The following is a 19,815-nucleotide window of genomic DNA, read 5'->3' as shown; positions in this document are numbered from 1 at the left end:
CCAGTTATAAGTGATATCATATGGTATTTGTCTTTGTCTTTCTGGCTCATTTCACTCAGTATGAGATTCTCTAGCTCCATCCATGTTGCTGCAAATGGCATTATGTCATTCTTTTTTATGGCTGAGTAGTATTCCATTGTGTATATATACCACTTCTTCCGAATCCAATCCTCTGTCGATGGACATTTGGGTTGTTTCCATATCCTGGCTATTGTGAATAGGGCTGCAATGAACATGCGGGTGCATGTGTCTCTTTTAAGGAGAGTTTTGTCCGGATAGATGCCCAAGAGTGGGATTGCGGGGTCATATGGAAGTTCTACGTATAGATTTCTAAGGTATCTCCAAAAAAAAAAAATTCTAAAGTTTTTATTGGCAAACATGCTTTAGAAAAGAATTATTAGTCCTACTGCATCCAAGTCAGAAGAGTTGTATCCAGGAATACATCCAGTGGTGCCCAAGGAGACTGCTGCTTTGTCAACCTCTTTTTCATGAATCCAGTCATAAGCACAAGACGTAGTCAACCAATTCTTCCAGCTTAAACCAAAGGCTGGTTTCTTTTTTCAGGACTTTTTACAGAATCACTACCACAAATGATATTCCTGCCAACTTGAATGGAGAAGTCCTGAGAATGGTGCCCAGCTTAGAATCTGCTGGATTGTCTTCCAAGCATCAGGATCTCTGACTTCACCACATCCAGGCCCTCACAGACTATGGCCACAATTGGGCTTGAGTTCACGTACTTCTCCATCCTTGGGAAGAATGAGCAGTCTTTCAGGTCAATATATTGCTGCTCCTGGTATTCTTCAGAGAGCCAAAGGAATGTCATGGCCACCATACAGAATCCCTCTTGTTCGAAGACCTTGCTGATCTTGCCTACCAGGCGGCAGTGCACCCTACCCGATGGCAATGAAGGTGCACTGGATGTTGGCTAAGGTCCAAGATGCTGGTGGGGTGTAGATGACTCTGGTAACTTCAGTGCCAGAACCGAGACTTGCAATCTTTTATTTTTTTTTAATCAAAATTTTGTTTTGGCTAACTGTAGCCAATTTTTTTCCCCCCAAAAGAACTTTAGGGTAACAAAGACACTCTCCTTAATCAAACTGTTGTCAGGCTCTTCTAAGCCATCTTCTGGACTAGGCCTGGAGCTTGGGCTTCAGACACCATTCTTGTAGAGTCTAGTTTTAGCAAGAATTCTGCTAACCCTACTCTTGATGTCTGATCAAAGCACTCATCCCCCAGCACTCCCCGCCCTCCCTATCTCATTGCCCTGACCTGTCTTCCGCAAGAATCCTGTTAAGTCTGTTTAGCAGAATCTCCCTACCCTTGCTCTTGGGAATGAATTTTTTTTTTGTCTTTTTGTTGTTGTTGTTGTTATTGTTGTTGTTGTTGTTGTTGCTATTTCTTGGGCCGCTCCTATGGCATATGGAGGTTCCCAGGCTAGGGGTTGAATCGGAGCTGTAGCCACCGGCCTACGCCAGAGCCACAGCAATGCAGGATCCGAGCCGCGTCTGCAACCTACACCACAGCTCACGGCAACGCCGGATCGTTAGCCCACTGAGCAAGGGCAGGGACCGAACCCGCAACCTCATGGTTCCTAGTCGGATTTGTTAACCACTGCGCCACGACGGGAACTCCTGAATTTTTTTTTTTTTACCACTGACTCTCATCCCTCCCAACTCGACCTCTTTGTTGCCTATAAATCTACTTATTTTTCTTGTATCTGGAGTTAAGCCTGATCTCTTTACCCTGTTGCAAACCCCACATTCAAATATTCCCTCTTGACAAAGTCTTACTTACCATCTCTAACATGTATCAGAATATTTTTTTCTTTAATGAGTCACCTTGTTAGATGTTATAAATAATTCTAGAATTTTAATTGGTATTGATTAACTTTTTTTGTTGTCTTTTTAGGGCCACACCTGCGGCATATGGAGGTTTCCAGACTGGGGGTCGATTTGGAGCTGCAGCTGCCAGCCTACACCACAGCCACAGCAATGCCAGAGTCAAGCTGTGACTGAGACCTACACCACAGTTCATGGCAACACCAGATCCTTAACCCATTGAGCAAGGCCAGGGATTGAACCTGTGTCCTCATGGATACTACTCTTATTTGTTTCTGCTGAGCCACAGCAGGAACTCTGGTATTGATTAATTTTGAGAGGAACTGGTATACTTAATATCTGATTCTTTTTTCAAGAATCATGGTCTGTATCTCTATTTCTGATGTCTTGCTTTTTTCTTTTTTTAATGCCTATTAGAAGAATTTGATTTTATCTTTTATATGTCTAGGATATATGTATACAAACACATACATATATACACACACAGTTTTAAGCCTTAGCAATATCAAAGTATTACAAACTTACAAAATGCATCATTTAAAAGTTTATTTAGATTTCTTTACATGTATTTAGTTTTGAAAATTTAAATAGTAAGTTTTAAATTCTTTTTTGTCAGTGTTTGCCACCTTCAATCAGAAAGACTAAAACAGAATTTAAATTAAAAATTCATAACAAAATTAAATACAAATATAGGAAATGTAAATAAATAAACTTTCAAATGAAATGTAAATAAATAAACTTTCAAATGATTTTTTGGGGGTAAGTTTGTAGAATTTATGGTTCCCTTGTTGTGCAAAAGCTTGTCAGTTTGATGAGGTCCCATTGGTTTATTTTTGCTTTTATTTCTGTTGCTTTGGGAGACTGACCTGAGAAAACATTTGTAAGGTTGATGTCAGAGACTGTTTTGCCTGTGTTCTCTTCCAGGAGTTTGATGGTGTCTTGTCTTATATTTAAGGCTTTCAGCCATTTTGAGTTTATTTTGGTGTGTGGTATGAGGGTGTGTTCTAGTTTCATTGGTGTGCATGCAGCTGTCCAGGTTTCCCAGCAATACTTGCCGAGAAGACTGTCTTTTTCCCACTTTATATTCTTGCCTCCCTTGTCAATTATTAATTGACCTAAGGTGTCTGGGTTTTTTCCTGGGGTCTCTATTCTGTTCCATTGGTCTGTCTGTCTGTTTTGATACCAGTACCACACTGTCCTTGATGACTGTGGCTTTGTAATATTGCCTGAAGCCTGGGAGAGAGATGCCTCCTGCTTGGTTTTTGTTCCTCCGAATTGCTTTGGCAATCCTGGGTCTTTTGTGGTTCCATATAGATTTTTGGATTGTTTGTTCTAGTTCTGTGAAAAATGCCACGTGTAAATTGATAGGGATTGCACTGAATGTGTAGATTGCTCTGGGTAGTATGGCCATTTTTACAATATTAATTTTTCCAACCCAGGAGCAAGGAATATCTTGCCCTTTCTTTACATCTTCTTTAATTTCCTTGATTAATGTTTTATAGTTCTCAGCATATACATATTTCACCTCTTTGGTCAGGTGTATTCCCAGGAACTAATTTTAAAATTGAGCTGTTAAAATATGCTATTCTAATGTTTTAAATACTTAATAATCACTTCATTTTTCTCTATCTAACCTTGCAACTGTGGGGAATCAGAAAACTTCTATTCAGATAGTCATCATACCCTTCTGCCACACGCATATTATGTGTTCACACAACATCTTCTTTGGTAAATTTTATATGGATGTCTTTTCATGTCAGGACTTGTGGATATACTTTTTTTTTTTTTTTTTTTTTTACCTGCTATGTGTGCCTCACTGGTTTATCTAGCCCTCTGTTGGTGGAAAATTGAGAAACTTCTGATTTTTCAATAATACAATGAAAATCTTGCATACTGTTTTTATTTTTTATTTTATTTTATTTTTTAGGGCTGCACCCGCGGCATATGGAGATTCCCAGGCTAGGGGTCCAATCGGAGCTGTAGCTGCCAGCCTACACCACAGCCACAGCAATGCCAGATCCAAGCTGCGTCTGCGACCTACACCTCAGCTCATGGCAACACCAGATCCTTAACCCACTGATGGAGGCCACAGATCGAACCCGCAACCTCATGGCTCCTAGTCGGATTCGTTTCCACTGCACCACGATGGGAACTCTGCATACCCTTTTATAATGATATGAGATTATTTCTCTAGGATATATATCGAGCAGACTTGTTGGGTTGAGAGGATAAACATTTTACATTTTAATATATTTTTTCAATTTATGCTTTTCAATGTATTGGTCAGTTAGACACATCCGTGGACATAATATGATTTTTGTCCAATCTTTGAATGTTTCAGTTTATTTCTTTTGCCATTGGGATAAATGAAAATTGGCATTTCATTGTTGTTTTAATTTGTGTTTTCCTACTAATTTACAAGGTTGAATGTCTTTTTGCATATATGTTGCCATTTACATTTCCTTTTTGTGAATATCCTCTGTATATTCTTTGTGCACTTTTTTGTTGAATTGTTTGCCATTTTTTGTTGAATTTATAAGGGTATTTTATATATGCTACTTACTAAATTTATATCTCTTATATGTTACACATATTTTCTTCTTCTCTGATATCTGTTCATTTATTTTAATGTAGATACTGTTTGTGGATTTTGAATTTTGGAATGTTAAATCTTCCCTATCTTTAACTGTATTTCTTTTTAATGCTTTATGATTTCACTTTTAATAGTCTTGAAAGTTAGCTTTCTTATCCACTGGAAATTTGATTTTATAAAAAGAGTGAAGCAAGGAAATTCAGTGTGTTCTGCCTTTAAAATGTGTCCAGAATCTATCATTTCTCTCCACCCCAGCTACTCCTCCGGTTCAAGTCACCATTACAAGTTCTGGGTTTCTGCAGTAGCCAGCCAACTGACAGGCTATTTTCAACACAGCAACTGGAGACATCTTTTAAAAATGAAATATAGGAATAGCTGCCCTTTTCACTCTGGGTGAAACAAATGTCTGTAAAAAGGCTTAAATGATCTGACCCTATCACCTTGGACTTTTCTCTTACCACATTTTCTACTCCTTCCTCTGTCCCTCATCGTCTTCATTGTGTATTGGCTTCAGTTTATACACCACCCCAGGTCTGTGCTCATGTTGTGCTTTCTGCCTATAGTAGCGGCTTGCTGTATCCCATGGCCTGGAGCCAGGTCACTGCTATGACAGCTGCTCCTGCTTTCGATCGACATCCCCACTGTGCCTGCTGCTGATCCCCCTTTACTGTCTGGGTATGACTTCCCTCTTGCCTCCCGTTTCTATATTCCATGTTGCCACTGATTTTTGAGACATAGGCAGCAGCTTTCCATTTTTCTAAGCACCACAACATGTGAAGCTCAGAAGTGTGAAGGGCCGATTCCTAAAAGATGAACTTTGATCAAAGTGGGATGGGAGTGAATAGATAACTTTTTCTCTCTTCTCCCTTCTTTTAAAGGAAGAGTAGCTCTACTCCATTTTCCCAGTGTTCATGCTTCCCCTGGCATTATACTTCCCAATAAAATGTTAGCAGCAATATGTTTCCTTCAGAGTCTGTTTTCTAGTGGAGCATTTAGTGCAAATGAACGTATTCTCACATTTTGTACTCTCACATTTGTTTCTAGGATAGCTATGTCTTCTAATTATTCCCTTAATACCCATTCCTCAACTTAATAGAGAAATCTCATCCCTTGACTGTGTCGTCTGTTCATAGGATGACTATGAAATGTGATCAGAAGAACTAAAATAACCAACTGGACATCTCCAGTGGTAATTACCTCAACATTTCTAACTCATACCTGGCCGTCTTCCTGTATTTCCTATCTCAGTTATTAACACTGCCAGACAGCCAGTTGCTCCAACCTGAAACTTAGAATAATCCTTAAATCCCTATATCCGGTTGGTTAGCAAGTCTTGTTAATGCACTCTCTCAAACATCTCCAAAATAATTTCTCTTCTCCAGTGACCTTGCATTCATTGGAGTCCTGTGCTCTGTCAGATCTCAGCTTAAGTGTCGCCTCCTCAGAGAGGCTTTCCTGACACCCTATTTAAGGAAACTTCACCTTACATTTACAGTTCTATCACTCTGTTTATTTCCTTCATAGTGTCATAACAATTTGTAATGACATTTAAAACTTTGTATTTGTTTCTTCACTGGATGTAAGGCTATGACAGTAGGGCCTTGACTATCTTGTTTTCAAATATGTAGCACATAGCAGGTACTCTTATAAAGAGTTGTTGCAAGAATAAATAAATGAATGAATGAAGAATACATTACTCTGTTAGGGTCATTTCCTTCCACTTTTCCTTACTCATCTGTTCTAAACAAGCTTCTACACTGATGGAATTATTTATCACAAACAGAGATTTGATCATGTTACTTCCCAGTGTAAAAACTTTCATTATCTTCATAAGCATGAGATAGACATCAGTTTCCTCATCTAAGAAATGGGTAGAATAACTAAACACACATGTTTTTCAAAGAGGTAATGCACATCACCAGTAGGCTGAGATACCTGTTCAACATAGCTAATTCTCAGGGAAATGAAAATAAAAACCACTGTGAGATATCACCTCACACCTATCAGAATGACTGTCATCAAAAAGACCACCAATAACAAATGGTAAGGATATGGAGAAAGAGAGCCCTTGTGCACTGTTGGTGGGAATGTAAGTTTGCATAGCCAGTGTGGAAAACAGTAGAGAGGTTTTTCAAAACACTAAAACTAGAACGACTTTTAATCTACTTTAAGTGAGGTCTTAAGTAGAACTGAATGTACAACACTAGGTCAAAATCTTAAAATTCATATTTAGTCTTAAATTATGAATTTAAAATAACTGATTCTTTATAGAGTTTTAGAGTAAAAAAACCCATGACTTTGTCTTGATTATATTTATTCTTTCTTCATAGATGTTTTGATTTAATTTTATTCATAAAGTTCTATTTTTTCTATTTTCCATATATTTCTTTTATTTTTCTGTTTTCTATTTCAATTGTTAATCTTTTTTCTATATTTAGAATCTTAACAGTTAAACAATATTTTTTTTCTAGGTAGAGCTATAGACATTACACATAAAATAATTGTATTTTGTGATTAGCCTGTGGGGTTGATTTCTCTTATTCTCACTTCTATAGATTATGTGTGTGCAATGATTACTGAAAACTTAAAATTTAATATCTCTTCCTCTTTAAACAGAAATAATTTAACAACCATAGATACTTGACAATAAAATCATGTATTGACCATGTAATTCATTTTTAATAGCTTTTAATATTGTATTGGGGATTTTTGTTTTACTAAATTTATTCCCATATAGTTTAATGATGTGGTTTAATCTGTTACTCCTAAGTCAACTATAAAACAGCATTTCTAAGTTTTACTCTTTTTAGTGTTTTAACAATTTTATCTTGAATTATACTTTGTTCCTTTCATATCTGTGCTGTTTTCACTTATAGATTTTTCATTTTAAGTTATTCTTTTAAATTACAGTGGATTCCTGAACAGCATGGAGACTAGGGCTGTCAACATCTACCCGGTTGAAAACCCACTGTGATTTAAAAGAATAACTTAAATTGAAAATTTTTAATTTATACTTGGCCTTCTATATTCATGGTTCCTCCATATCTGCAGTTTTGCTTCCTCAGATTCAACAACCATGAATCATGTAGTACTACGGTATTTACTATTAAGAAAAATCCTATGTAAAATTGAACCCACAGTTCAAACTAGTTGTTGTTCAAGGGACAACTGTATATAGATAAAACACTCCTTTAAAAAAATTTTTCCTGCTATGTAAACCAACTCTTTAATTTTCTGACCTTAAATGATCCCTTGTAGGATAAAATGCTCCCACATTTATTGTCACTCCAATAGTTTGTGAATAATTACTTGAGAATGTATTTTGATAAATGTCTGTAGCTTATTAATAAATAGTGCTATGAGTTCCCCATTATTTATAGTATTGGTAAATTCAATAAATAATCTGTCATAATTTGGTATGTTTGTAAGAAATATTAATTGGGTTAACCATAATTATTTTTCCTATTCTTGATCTTCTCATATTTTTCTTATAGTACAGCTTATGAGGAGCTATTAAATATAGGGTTTTTTTTTTCTTTTTTGGCCACATGCATGACATGTGGAAGTTCCTGGGCCAGGGATCAAACCTATGCCACAGCAGTGACAATGGCATATCCTTAACCCACTGAGCCACAAGGGGACTCATGAAAAATTCAAATACTGAGAGCCATTTCAAAGGTCATATTATTAATATAAAGAATAATAGAATAGTCACAGGTTATGATCCTCAAAATCATTCTGCTCTTTACATTTCTGAAATCCTTAGAATGAATTTTCATTACTTATATCTAGTCTTTTTAAAAAAATTATTTAAAAAGTGTAACTTTGAAACTTTCACTGCCAGCCATGAAGGACTCATAGATACTGAATTTTCTATATATAAACAAGCATGAAAATAATATGAACAACTGGGGAAAATATAAACATGCTATTTTAAGACTCTAGATAATAGGCAGTACAAATCCATATGTCCCAAGAAAAAAGAAACACACCAGATCGTGCCAGTGATTGAACCAGTTTTCTGTCAGTGACAGTTTATGAACCATAGTGCGGGCAGAGAAAACCCAAGCAAAGCAGAGCAGTCCCCTGGAATTGCAGAGATGGAGATCAGAGTTTGGGGAGGCAACTTAAATTTGTGAAGCAGGGTACCGGAGGAGGATGTTTTGAGGATAATGCTTCAAGAATCTATTTGCAGTTCCCCTTATATTTTTGAGTAAATATCAAACTTTTCCAGCAAAAGTTGAAACTCTATAAAACCAGGCAAAGAATTACAAGGGAATTGAAGTTGAACATACAGAAATGAGAGATATGAGAGACATGTCATTTTCGGACAGCCACAGTGAAGAGACATCATTTAGCAATTCTATAATCCAGGGCAGACTTTTGAAGAGTCACGCATCAATAGGAGAGCTACACTAGAAGACTCTTGCATTTGTACCTTAAAAAAATCTTAGCACTGAAAGGATCATGCTAATCCACAAAACACTTAATCTAAGCCAAAAGGTTGAGAAGCAATTCATGCACAAAACAAAACAAAAAATATCATTGTTCAAAGGGAGAAATCAAAGTGTGGACACTCAACAACATAAAATTTGTTCATCACTTTAACAATCAGTCCAGAATAACTAGACACACAAAGAAGCAACAATGTATGATTCACGATCAGGAAAAAATATGTTAGTAGAAATGGAACCAGAAATGACCGAGATGTTTGAATATACAGATAAGAACTTCAAAACATCCATTGTAATACTTCGGAATACACCTGACCAAGGAGGTAAAGGACCTATATGCCGAGAACTATAAAACTTTAATCAAAGAAATCAAAGAAGATGTAAGAAATGGAAAGATATTCTATGTTCCTGGATTGGGAAAATCAATATTGTAAAAATGGCCATCCTACCCCAAAGCAATCTACAGATTCAATGCAATCCCTATCAAATTACCCAGGACATTTTTCACAGAACTAGAACAAACAATTCAAACATTTATATGGAACCACAAAAGACCCAGAATCGCTAAAGCAATCCTGAGAAACAAAAACCAAGCAGGAGGCATCACTCTCCCAGACTTCAAGAAATACTACAAAGCCACAGTCATCAAAACAGTGTGGTACTGGTATCAAAACAGACAGACAGACCAATGCAACAGAATAGAGAACCCGGAAATAAACCCTGACACCTATGGTCAACTAAACTTTGACAAGGGAGGCAAGAACATCAAATGGGAAAAAGAAAGTCTATTCAGCAAGCATTGCTGGGAAACCTGGACAGCTGCATGCAAAGCAATGAAACTAGAACACACCCTCACACCATGCACAAAATAAACTCAAAATGGCTGAAAGACTTAAATATACAACAGGATACCATCAAACTCCTAGAAGAAAACATAGGCAAAACACTCTCTGACATCAACCTCATGAATATTTTCTCAGGTCAGTCTCCCAAAGCAATAGAAATAGAGCAAAAATAAACCCATGGGACCTCATCAAACTGAAAAGCTTTTGCACAGCAAAGAAACCCAAAAGAAAACAAAAAGACAACTTACAGAATGGGAGAAAACAGTTTCAAATGATGCAACCGACAAGGGCTTAATCTCTAGAATATATAAACAACTCATACAACCCAATCAGCAAAAAAGCCAATCAATCAATGGAAAAATGGGCAAAAGACCTGAATAGACATTTCTCCAAAGAAGATATACAGATGGCCAACAAACACATGAAAAAATGCTCAACATCGCAGGTTATAAGAGAAATGCGAATCAAACTACCATGAGATATCACCTCACGCCAGTCAGAATGGCCATCATTAATAAATCCACAAAGAACATATGCTGGAGGGGCTGTGGAGAAAAGGGAACCCTCCTACACTGTTGGTGGGAATGTAAACTGGTACAGCCACTATGGAGAACAGTTTGGAGATACCTTAGAAATCTATACATAGAACTTCCATATGACCCCGCAATCCCACTCTTGGGCATCTATCCGGACAAAACTCTCCTTAAAGAGACACATGCACCCGCATGTTCATTGCAGCACTATTCACAATAGCCAGGACATGGAAACAACCCAAATGTCCATCCACAGAGGACTGGATTCGGAAGAAGTGGTATATATACACAATGGAATACTACTCAGCCATAAAAAAGAATGACATAATGCCATTTGCAGCAACATGGATGGAACTAGAGAATCTCATACTGAGTGAAATGAGCCAGAAAGACAAAGACAAATACCATATGATATCACTTATAACTGGAATCTAATATCCAGCACAAATGAACATCTCCTCAGAAAAGAAAATCATGGCCTTGGAGAAAAGACTTGTGGCTGCCTGATGGGAGGGGGAGGGTGTGGGAGGGATCGGGAGCTTGGGCTATCAGACACAACTTAGAATAGATTTACAAGGAGATCCTGCTGAGTAGCATTGAGAACTTTGTGTAGATACTCATGTTGCAACAGAAGAAAGGCTGGGGGAAAAATGTAATTGTAATGTATACATGTAAGGATAACTTGATCCCCTTGCTGTACAGTGGGAAAAAAAATCCATTGTAAATATTTTCAAAGAGTTAAGTTAAATTTAACACAAGAAGAATAGAAAAAATAAAGCAGAAAATTAAAACGAACATAATTTGTTTTCTGAAAAAAAACACAATATGAAACAAAAAATTTACTGGATGTACTTGAAAGAAGATTAGATGTTGCAGAAGAAAAGATAAATACTCATAGTGCTATAGACTGAGTATTTATGTCCTTCCAAAATTAATTTAATAAAATCTAATCCCTAATGTGATGGTATTTGGAGGTGGTGCCTTTGGGAGGTGATTAGGTCATAAGGGTAGGGACCTCATGAGTGGGATTAGTGTTCTTATGAGAGACCCCAGGGAGCTCCTTTTCCCATCTGCTATGTAGTAAGTGAACCAGGAAGTAAACTCACTAGACAGTGAATCTGCCAGCTTCTTGATCTTGGACTTTATTTTTAAAATTATTTTTCTTTTTAAGGCTGTATCTGCGGCATATGGAAGTTCCCAGGCTACAAGTCTCCAGCTGCCGGCCTATGCGACAGCCACAGCAATGCCAGATCTGAGCTGTGTCTACGACCTACACCACAGCTCTCAGCAACACCAGATCCTTAACTCACTGAAGAAGGCCAGGGATAGAACTGCATCCTAATGGGTACTAGTGGGATTTGTTACCACTGAGCCACAACGGGAACTTCGTGATCTTGGACTTCCTAGACTGTAGAACTCTGAGAAATAAATTTCTGTTGTTTATAAGCCACCAAGTCAATGATAATTTGTTATAGCAGTCCACAGAAAGATAGATAAAACAACAGAAAGTAACCAAACTGAAACACAAAAAGAAAACAATAAAAAAATGAATAGAATAAAACTGACCTCAGATATGTGGAGGGAGGAACAGAAGAGATTATAGAAGAAATGACTTAAATTTTCCTAAATTTTAAGAAAACTCTAAGCTCACAGTTCCAAGAAGCTCAGTGATCCCTAATATAACATCAAAGAAATCCATATTAAGGCACATAATAAAAAAATTTACCAAACCAAGAATTACATAACAATCTTAAAGTCAGCTTGAATGAAGTGAAACAAAGATAACTGTAGACTTGTCATCGGAAATTATGCAATCTAGAAGATAATGAAATAGCTAAATTTGCATAAGGTATGTCATATATATGTATGCATATATATGCACAATATATACATGTTATTTAAAACTATGTATAAGAAATTTGTTTGTATGTATTAATCATAATATATGTACAGTAATGCACATAAAAATAGAATACTAAAAAATAATTATTCAAAAAGAAAGCAGCAGCAGAAGAAAGAAAAACAAAGAACAGATAGAAAATATATAAAAAGTTGGTATAGGGAGTTCCTATTGTGGCTCAGCAACGAATCTGACTAGCATCCATGAGGATGTAGGTTCGATCCCTGGCCTCACTCAATGGGTTAAAGGATCCGGCATTGCCGTGAGCTGTGGTGTTGGTTGCAGATGGGTTCTGGATCTGGAGTTGCTATGGCTGTGGCATAGGCTGGCAGCTATGGCTCCGATTCCACCCTAGCCTAGGAAGCTACATATGCTGTGAATGTGGCCCCAAAAGATGAAAAAAGAAAAAAGCTGGTATATTTAACATTTAACCTAATGACATCAATAATTATATTAAGTATAAATTGTCTAAATAAGAACTGTGTGATAACACTTTCAGTTATAAAAGAACTATTCTTTATCCACATATAGTCTATATTGTCCACACTATGGCTAGGATGACTGAAGACCTGAATTTTTTATTTGATTCGATTTTAATTTATTAACGCTTAAACAGCTCCATGTGGCTAATGGTTACTGTATTATACAGTATAGATATAAACACTCCAGTAAGAAGACAAACAGTTATCTGTAAGATGGAAAAAAAATCAAGATTCAATTATATATTGACTATAAAAGATAAACTCTATACCTTGAAAATCTAGGAGATAGATGAATAATAAGAAAATGGATTTTAGCAGAAAAATATCAATAGAGAGGAGACATTTCCTAGTGATAAAAGATTAGATTTTGAAGAAGACATACCAATATTAGTATGTATACACTAATAATAGAGCTTTGTATTACACAAAGCAAAATCTTACAGGATTGTAGTCATTTAAAAATATACCCACAAAAATTTTAATACTCTTCCTTCAAAACGTGGAAGATAATTGCCCATTCTTTGAGTGTGAGCTGTACTTATTATCCTGCTTCTAAGGGATAAATTTGACAGAAGAGATATTATGTGAGACTAGGTCATAAATGGCATTGTAGACTCCTCTTTCCTTTCTCTCTCTCAGACCACATGCTCAAGCCAATTGTGTCATGGACGTGGCAAAAAGCTGGAGCCTCCTGTCAACAACCATTTTAGAAGTGGATCCTTCAGCCCCATTATAGCCCACTGGTGACTACAGCCCTCACTAATGTCTTGACTGCAACCCCATGATAAACTCACTTAAGTGAAGAAAACCACCCAAATAAACAGTTCTGAATTCCTGATCCACAATAGCTTTGAGATAATGTGTTTCCTATTTTATCCTTATAAATGTGGAAAAATTTGTTATAAAGCAATAGATAACTACTATAAGATTGGAAAGGTAAAATAGAAATATCAATAATCACAATGGGAGATTTCAATATTTATCTCTCATTTTTGGCCACACCCACCTCACGTGGAATTTCCCAGGCCAGAAGTCAAACCCACACCATAACAATAACACCAGATCCTTAACCCACTGTGCCACAAAGGATCTCCTCAATATTTATCCATTAGTAATTGATAGAACAGAGAAATAGCAAATGAAAGAGTATGAAACATAACAACAGTATCAACCAATTTAACTTAATTTACCTTATGGAACTCTCCACCTCAGAGCAGGAGAATGTCATTGTTTTTAACTGAATATGGAACATTCACTTAGACCATGTGCTAGAGTAAAGAACAAATCTCAGGAGTTCCCGTCGTGGCGCAGTGGTTAACGAATCCGACTAGGAACCATGAGGTTGCGGGTTCAGTCCCTGCCCTTGCTCAGTGGGTTAACGATCCGGCGTTGCCGTGAGCTGTGGTGTAGGTTGCAGACGCGGCTCGGATCCTGCGTTGCTGTGGCTCTGGTGTAGGCTGGCGGCGACAGCTCTGATTCGACCCCTAGCCTGGGAACCTCCATATGCCGTGGGAGCGACCCAAGAAATAGCAAAAAGACAAAAAAAAAAAAAAAAGAACAAATCTCAGTATGTTTAAATTATTTAAATATATTCTCTAACCATAGGAGACTAAAAGTTAAAATTAATGACAATAAAGTATCTAGAAAGACCTCGATAATTGGATACTAACAAGTATTTTAATCCATTTCAGCTGCTATAACAAAAATATCAAAGACCAGCCATCTTATAAAGAACAGACATTTATTTCTCACAACTTTGGAGACTGAGAAATGTAAGATCAAGGAAGGGGTCAGCGCTCTTGGTGTCTGGTGAGGACCTGCTTCCTGATCTTTTGCTGTGTTCTCACAGGGTGAAAGGGGGCAAAGGAGACTTCAGGTCTTTTTTAAAAATAAAAATACTAATCCTATTCATAAAGCTTTATCTTCATGACCTAATCATTTCCCAAAGATCTCACCTCCTAATAATATCATATTAGGCATTAGGACTTTGATTTATGAATCTTAAGGAGTTACGGGCTTTGAGACCATAGCAACAACACACTTTATTGTTTTTATATACAATGACTTTTATTTTTTTCCGTTACAGCTGGTTTTTAGTGTCCTGTCAATTTTCTACTGTACAGCATGGTGACCCAGTTACACATATATGTATATATTCTTTCTTCTCACATTATCATGCTCCATCATAAGTGACCAGACATAGTTCCCAGTGCTATACAGCAGGATCTCATTGCTAATCCATTTCAAAGGCAATAGTCTATAACTATTAACCTCAAGCAACCCATCCGTCCCACTCCCTCCCCCTCCCCCTTGGCAACCACAAGTCTGTTCTCCAAGTCCATGATTATCTTTTTTGTGGAAAGGTTCAATTGTGCTGTATATTAGATTCCAGATATAAGTGATATCAAATGGTATTTGTCTTTCTCTTTCTGACTTACTTCATCAGTATGAGAGTCTCTTATTCCATCCATGTTGCTGCAAATCACATTAGTTTGTTTTTTTAATGGCTGAGTAGTATTCCATTGTGTGTGTGTATATACATATGTATAAAATACCAAATCTTCCTAATCCAATCATCTGTCAATGGACATTTGGGTTGTTTCCATGTCTTGGCTATTGTGAACAGTGCTGCAATGAACATGCGGGTGCATGTGTCTTTTTCAAGGAAAGTTTTGTCCAGATATATGCCCAAGAATAGGATTGGTGGGTCATATGGTAGTTCTATGTATAGTTTTCTAAGGTACCCCCATACTGTTCTCCATAGTGGTTGTACCAGCTTACATTCCCACCAACAGTGCAGGAGGGTTAAAATAACATGTCAAAGAAGAAATCACAAATGAAATTTTTAAAAAGATTTTTAAAAATTTTAATTTTTTAAAAAATTTTAGACTTAGTTGCAGCTAAAGCTCTGCTTAGAGAAAAATTCAGAGCTTTAAATAAATTAAATTAAATTAAAGTAATAATATAATAGTAATGTAAGTCATATAAGAAGGTCTGTATTCAATAATCTAAGCTTCCACCATAAGAAGCTAAAAATAAGAGTGGGAATTCCTGTAGTGGCTCAGTGGAAAGGAACCTGACTAGTAACCATGAGGTTGCAGGTTCAATACCTGGCCTCTCTCAGTGGGTTAAGGATCCAGCATTGCTGTGAGCTGTGGTGTAGTTTGCAGATGTGGCTCAGATCTGACGTTTGCTGTGGCTGAGGTGTGGTCTGGCAGCTGTAGCTCTGATTCAGTCCCTAGCCTGGGAACTTACATATGCTGTGGGTGCAGCCCTAAGGAAGAAAATGATGAGCGAAGTAAACCTAATATAAGTAGAAGGAAGGAAATTTTGGAGATACAGGAGGAAACCAGAGAAACAGCAAATAGACAACCATTAGATTAACTCAATGAATCAAAAAAAGATTGATTTTTTTGAAAGAATGAATAGAATTGACAAACCTCTACAATAAAGGCTGATATAAAAATAGAGGAGACACAAACTACCAATATAGGGGGAAATTGTCATTTACTACAGATGCTAAAGACATTAAAAGGATATAAAGAAATATTAAGAACCACTTTATGCCACTAGTAAGTTTTATAAAACACTCAGGGAAGAAATTGTACAAATGCTACACAAATTAATTCAGGAAGGAACATATTCCCATTAATTATATAAGGCCAGCATACTAAAACCATATAAAAATGTTACAAGAAAAATTATTACAGACTAATATCCCTCATGAACATAGACATAAAAATAATCAAATATTAGTAAATTGAAACCAGCAACATATAATAAACTATCATGACAAACTGGGGTTTATGCCAAGACTGTGAGTTTGATTAACATTGAAAAACTAGTTACTATAACTTAACAAATAGAGAACAAATTATTTTTATTTAAATAGATACAAAAAATGCATTGTCCAAATTCAATACTACTTTATCACAAAAAGCTTTCAGCAGAAGAAGGGAACTTCCTCAACTTCATAATAAGCACCTATTGAAAACCTACAACTATCTCCATACCGGTGAATAAATGACTCCTTTCCTCACTGATCAGAAATAAGGCAAAGTCCAGTCTTACCACTCTGTTCAACTTTTTATTGGAGGTCACAGCCAGTGCAATATGGCAAGGAAACATATCAAAGACATATAGATTGAAAAGGAAGAAGTAAAATTTACTTTATTTGTAGATGGCATGATCCTATACATGAGGTGTATTTACTAAGGCATCTACATATAAGCAAGCTACTTGAAGTGATTTTAACAGTTTTGCTGGATTCAATGTATATAACCAAAATCACTTATATTACTATTTGCATGAAAAATTAAATTAAAAATTCTATTTATGATAGCATCCAAAAACATGAAACATAAATTTTAGGAAGTATGTTGATGACATATAAATTGAAAATTACAAAGCACTGTTTATAATATTGAAGATGTAAATAAATGAAAGAATGCTATATTCATGGATTAGAAGGCACAGTATTGCTAAAATATCATTTTCCTCCCAAATTTATCTATAGATTCACAATCAAACTTCCTACTACATTATTTTTGGCAGGTAAAAATTGAAAAGCTGACTTTAATAATTGTATGGAAATGCAAAGGAACTGGAATGGATGGAAGAGTTCTATTTGTACAACAAAATGATAGGGTTTACATTATTTAACTTTGAGATTACTATAAAGCTATAGTAATAAAAACTGTGATAATGTCATAAAACATCAAATATATGTATTTGAATATATGAAAAGAGAGTCCAAAAATAGACCCACATATTGTCCTTTGACTTTTGAAAAAAAGGCCAAGGTAATCAGATGGGAAAATAATAATTTCCTCAACAGTCCTAAAATTAATGGATATCTGCATTAAAAAAAAAAAAGTCCTTGCCCAAGGCCTTTCTTCACAGCAAACACCAATAAACCAATAAATGATAAATCCAAGACTATAAAATCTCTAGGAAAAAACAAAGATAATATTCACAAATTTGGAATAAGCAAAAATTTCTGAAATGAGACACAAAAACTGTTAAGCATAAATGAAAAATCTTAATAAACTGAATTTAATCAGAATTAAGCACTTCCATTCTGCTAAAACAGTAGCTGCCTCCCCATCTGGCCCCTTTACATGTAGGACAAGGAGAGACCAAAGAAAGAGGCAAACCACTTGGGATTAATAGATGCAGATTTAACAGGCGAGGAAACGTACATGGGAGGTTTGTCTTGTGTGGCTGCAAGACACATACATCTCTACCCATCCGCCAGAATTCTAAAAGTTTACAGGGGGGGTCTCAGCTGGCTTCAGTCGCAAATACCATCCAGATGACCTCAATAACGCATTACTACGTCAAGGGTGTGTCCTTGAGGCATCTTCTAGGGGAGGAAAGCCAGATACAAAGAACTCTCCAAGGATAGGGAATGGGGCAAGGAGCCTCCAATTGCCCAGCTCTAGTTAGTGGTTCAGCCAGCAGTCATGTCCCCCATTAGTAGTCCAGAAATTGAAAAGTCAAGCCACAGACTGAGTATACCATGCACTATATTAAGTATATTTGACAAAGGCCATTTTCACAGAATGTACATTTAAATTTTATGTATTTAAAACTACCTTAGCAGGCAAAATGAAACAGAAGCCTGAACCTATTCCCAGAGTCACCATCAATGTAACAGATGGGTTTTGATACTGTCCTGGAGTCAATACCATCAGCTAAAATTGTTATCAGTTATATGATTTTCTGAAATGGTTAAACAAATTTTGGTAAAACTAAAAAACTCTGATATAGTCTCTCCTCAATTTGTATAGTAGATACATCCAGGAAAATAAAGATCATGTGAAAAAAAAAATTGCTTGTGTGCAAAATACACTTACATTAGGCTCCAAATATAAGGTAAGGGTTTTTACCTACATAAACATTCAGTGTCCTTTTCAGACCTGCATGGGGGACAATTCACAGTGTGGGACTGTTCTGCCCATTGTGGGACAACTCGCACTATGACCTCACTATACATCGATGCCAGACGTACCCCTAATTGCTGAATATACCAAAAGACATCCAGACACATCTAATAAAAACCCAGTAAGAAGAAGTTGTTCCAAGCCTTATGGGAACCACAGACATAAACAAACAGTCAAAAAAAAAAAAAAAAAAAAAGCTAGTAAGGAACTGTAATCTGAACATGGGGTGGCAGGAAAACAAGAAATTCTCTTGCGTTAAAGGGAAGAAATGGGGGCTGGAAGAGAAAAAATTTTGATTCTGAAGGGAAACAAATGAAAAGTCTTTTTATCCTCATTAAATAAATGTCTCCTGACTGAAGGAAAACCTTAATTTTAACCTTTATATTGGTCATAAACATTGCACTTTATAAAAGACAATTGTTTTATTTTGTCCTCCCTTTGCTTCCTTGCCAGCTGCCTACCAAGTAGCAAGTCCCCTGGCCTGATTGCCGCATCCCAGAGACCACCTTCTGCTTCCTGGTAACTTCCCAGTCATCTGGGCCTTTGGGATAGTCTCATCACCAACGTGGATCACCTGGATATGGTGCTTTCAGGCAGCTTTGCCAGGCCTTTCTTAGGAGGTCCATCTTCGCAGCTTCCGTAAGATCCTAGTTATGCAGATTTCCCACAAATAATGCTTTCCATGTGGAGGGATTTTGCAGATCAAACAGTGCTTGCAATCAACTCCTGCTTTAATTTAAAAGAAGTTCAGCTAACAGATCAAGCCAACCCCTTCTCTGAGGTAAAGACCGCTATAGGAAAGGCCTTTTTCACCGTGGACCCTTTAAGGGCCTGGGCCGGGACGTCTGTGGGGCGAGGGCCCGAGAAGGGGGAGTGTCCTCTTTCTCCCCCCCACCGCCCAGCGACAGCCCAGCCAAAGCCGGTGGGGGGTTGTCTCCTCCTTCTACCCAGCTGCTGCGGCTCACTCAGCTCACAAGTCTGGGCCAGGGGGCAGAGCGGCCGCGACTCCCCTGGTTCCTGAGAAGTGGATCCGCTGGGGCCACCGCGATGCCAGGAGCCGCCAGGGTCCTCCTGGTCCTGCTGCTCAGCGGGGGCTTCGGGGGCGGCGGGACGCAGAGCCCGCAGCAGCAGCAAGAGCTGCGGCGGCAGCCACCCGCGCATCAGCAAAGAGGTACAGTCGAGGCACGGGCTGCAGATACATCCTTTGCCGGGGTCGGGGCCT

The 19,815-nt window shown here is 37.3% G+C and overlaps 1 protein-coding gene and 1 pseudogene across 1 annotated transcript in view; one reads left to right on the top strand and one right to left on the bottom strand.

The window, feature by feature from the left end:
• Nucleotides 1-383: 383 nt before the first annotated feature.
• On the bottom strand, nucleotides 384-19,219 carry LOC125120622 (putative nucleoside diphosphate kinase; annotated as a pseudogene).
• Nucleotides 19,220-19,473: 254 nt separating this feature from the next.
• The window catches only part of LAMA2 (laminin subunit alpha 2), a 594,513-nt gene continuing 594,171 nt past the window's right edge, over nucleotides 19,474-19,815 (top strand). The window contains 1 exon segment of the mRNA XM_047758965.1: nucleotides 19,474-19,764. Coding sequence (XP_047614921.1) covers nucleotides 19,641-19,764 — 124 coding nt within the window. The 5' untranslated portion in view covers nucleotides 19,474-19,640.

This window comes from Phacochoerus africanus, chromosome 2 (assembly GCF_016906955.1).
Source record: "Phacochoerus africanus isolate WHEZ1 chromosome 2, ROS_Pafr_v1, whole genome shotgun sequence".
Classification (NCBI taxonomy): Eukaryota; Metazoa; Chordata; class Mammalia; order Artiodactyla; family Suidae; genus Phacochoerus; species Phacochoerus africanus.
Note: the sequence above shows the minus strand (reverse complement) of the source record. Positions and strands in the feature narration are given on the sequence as shown.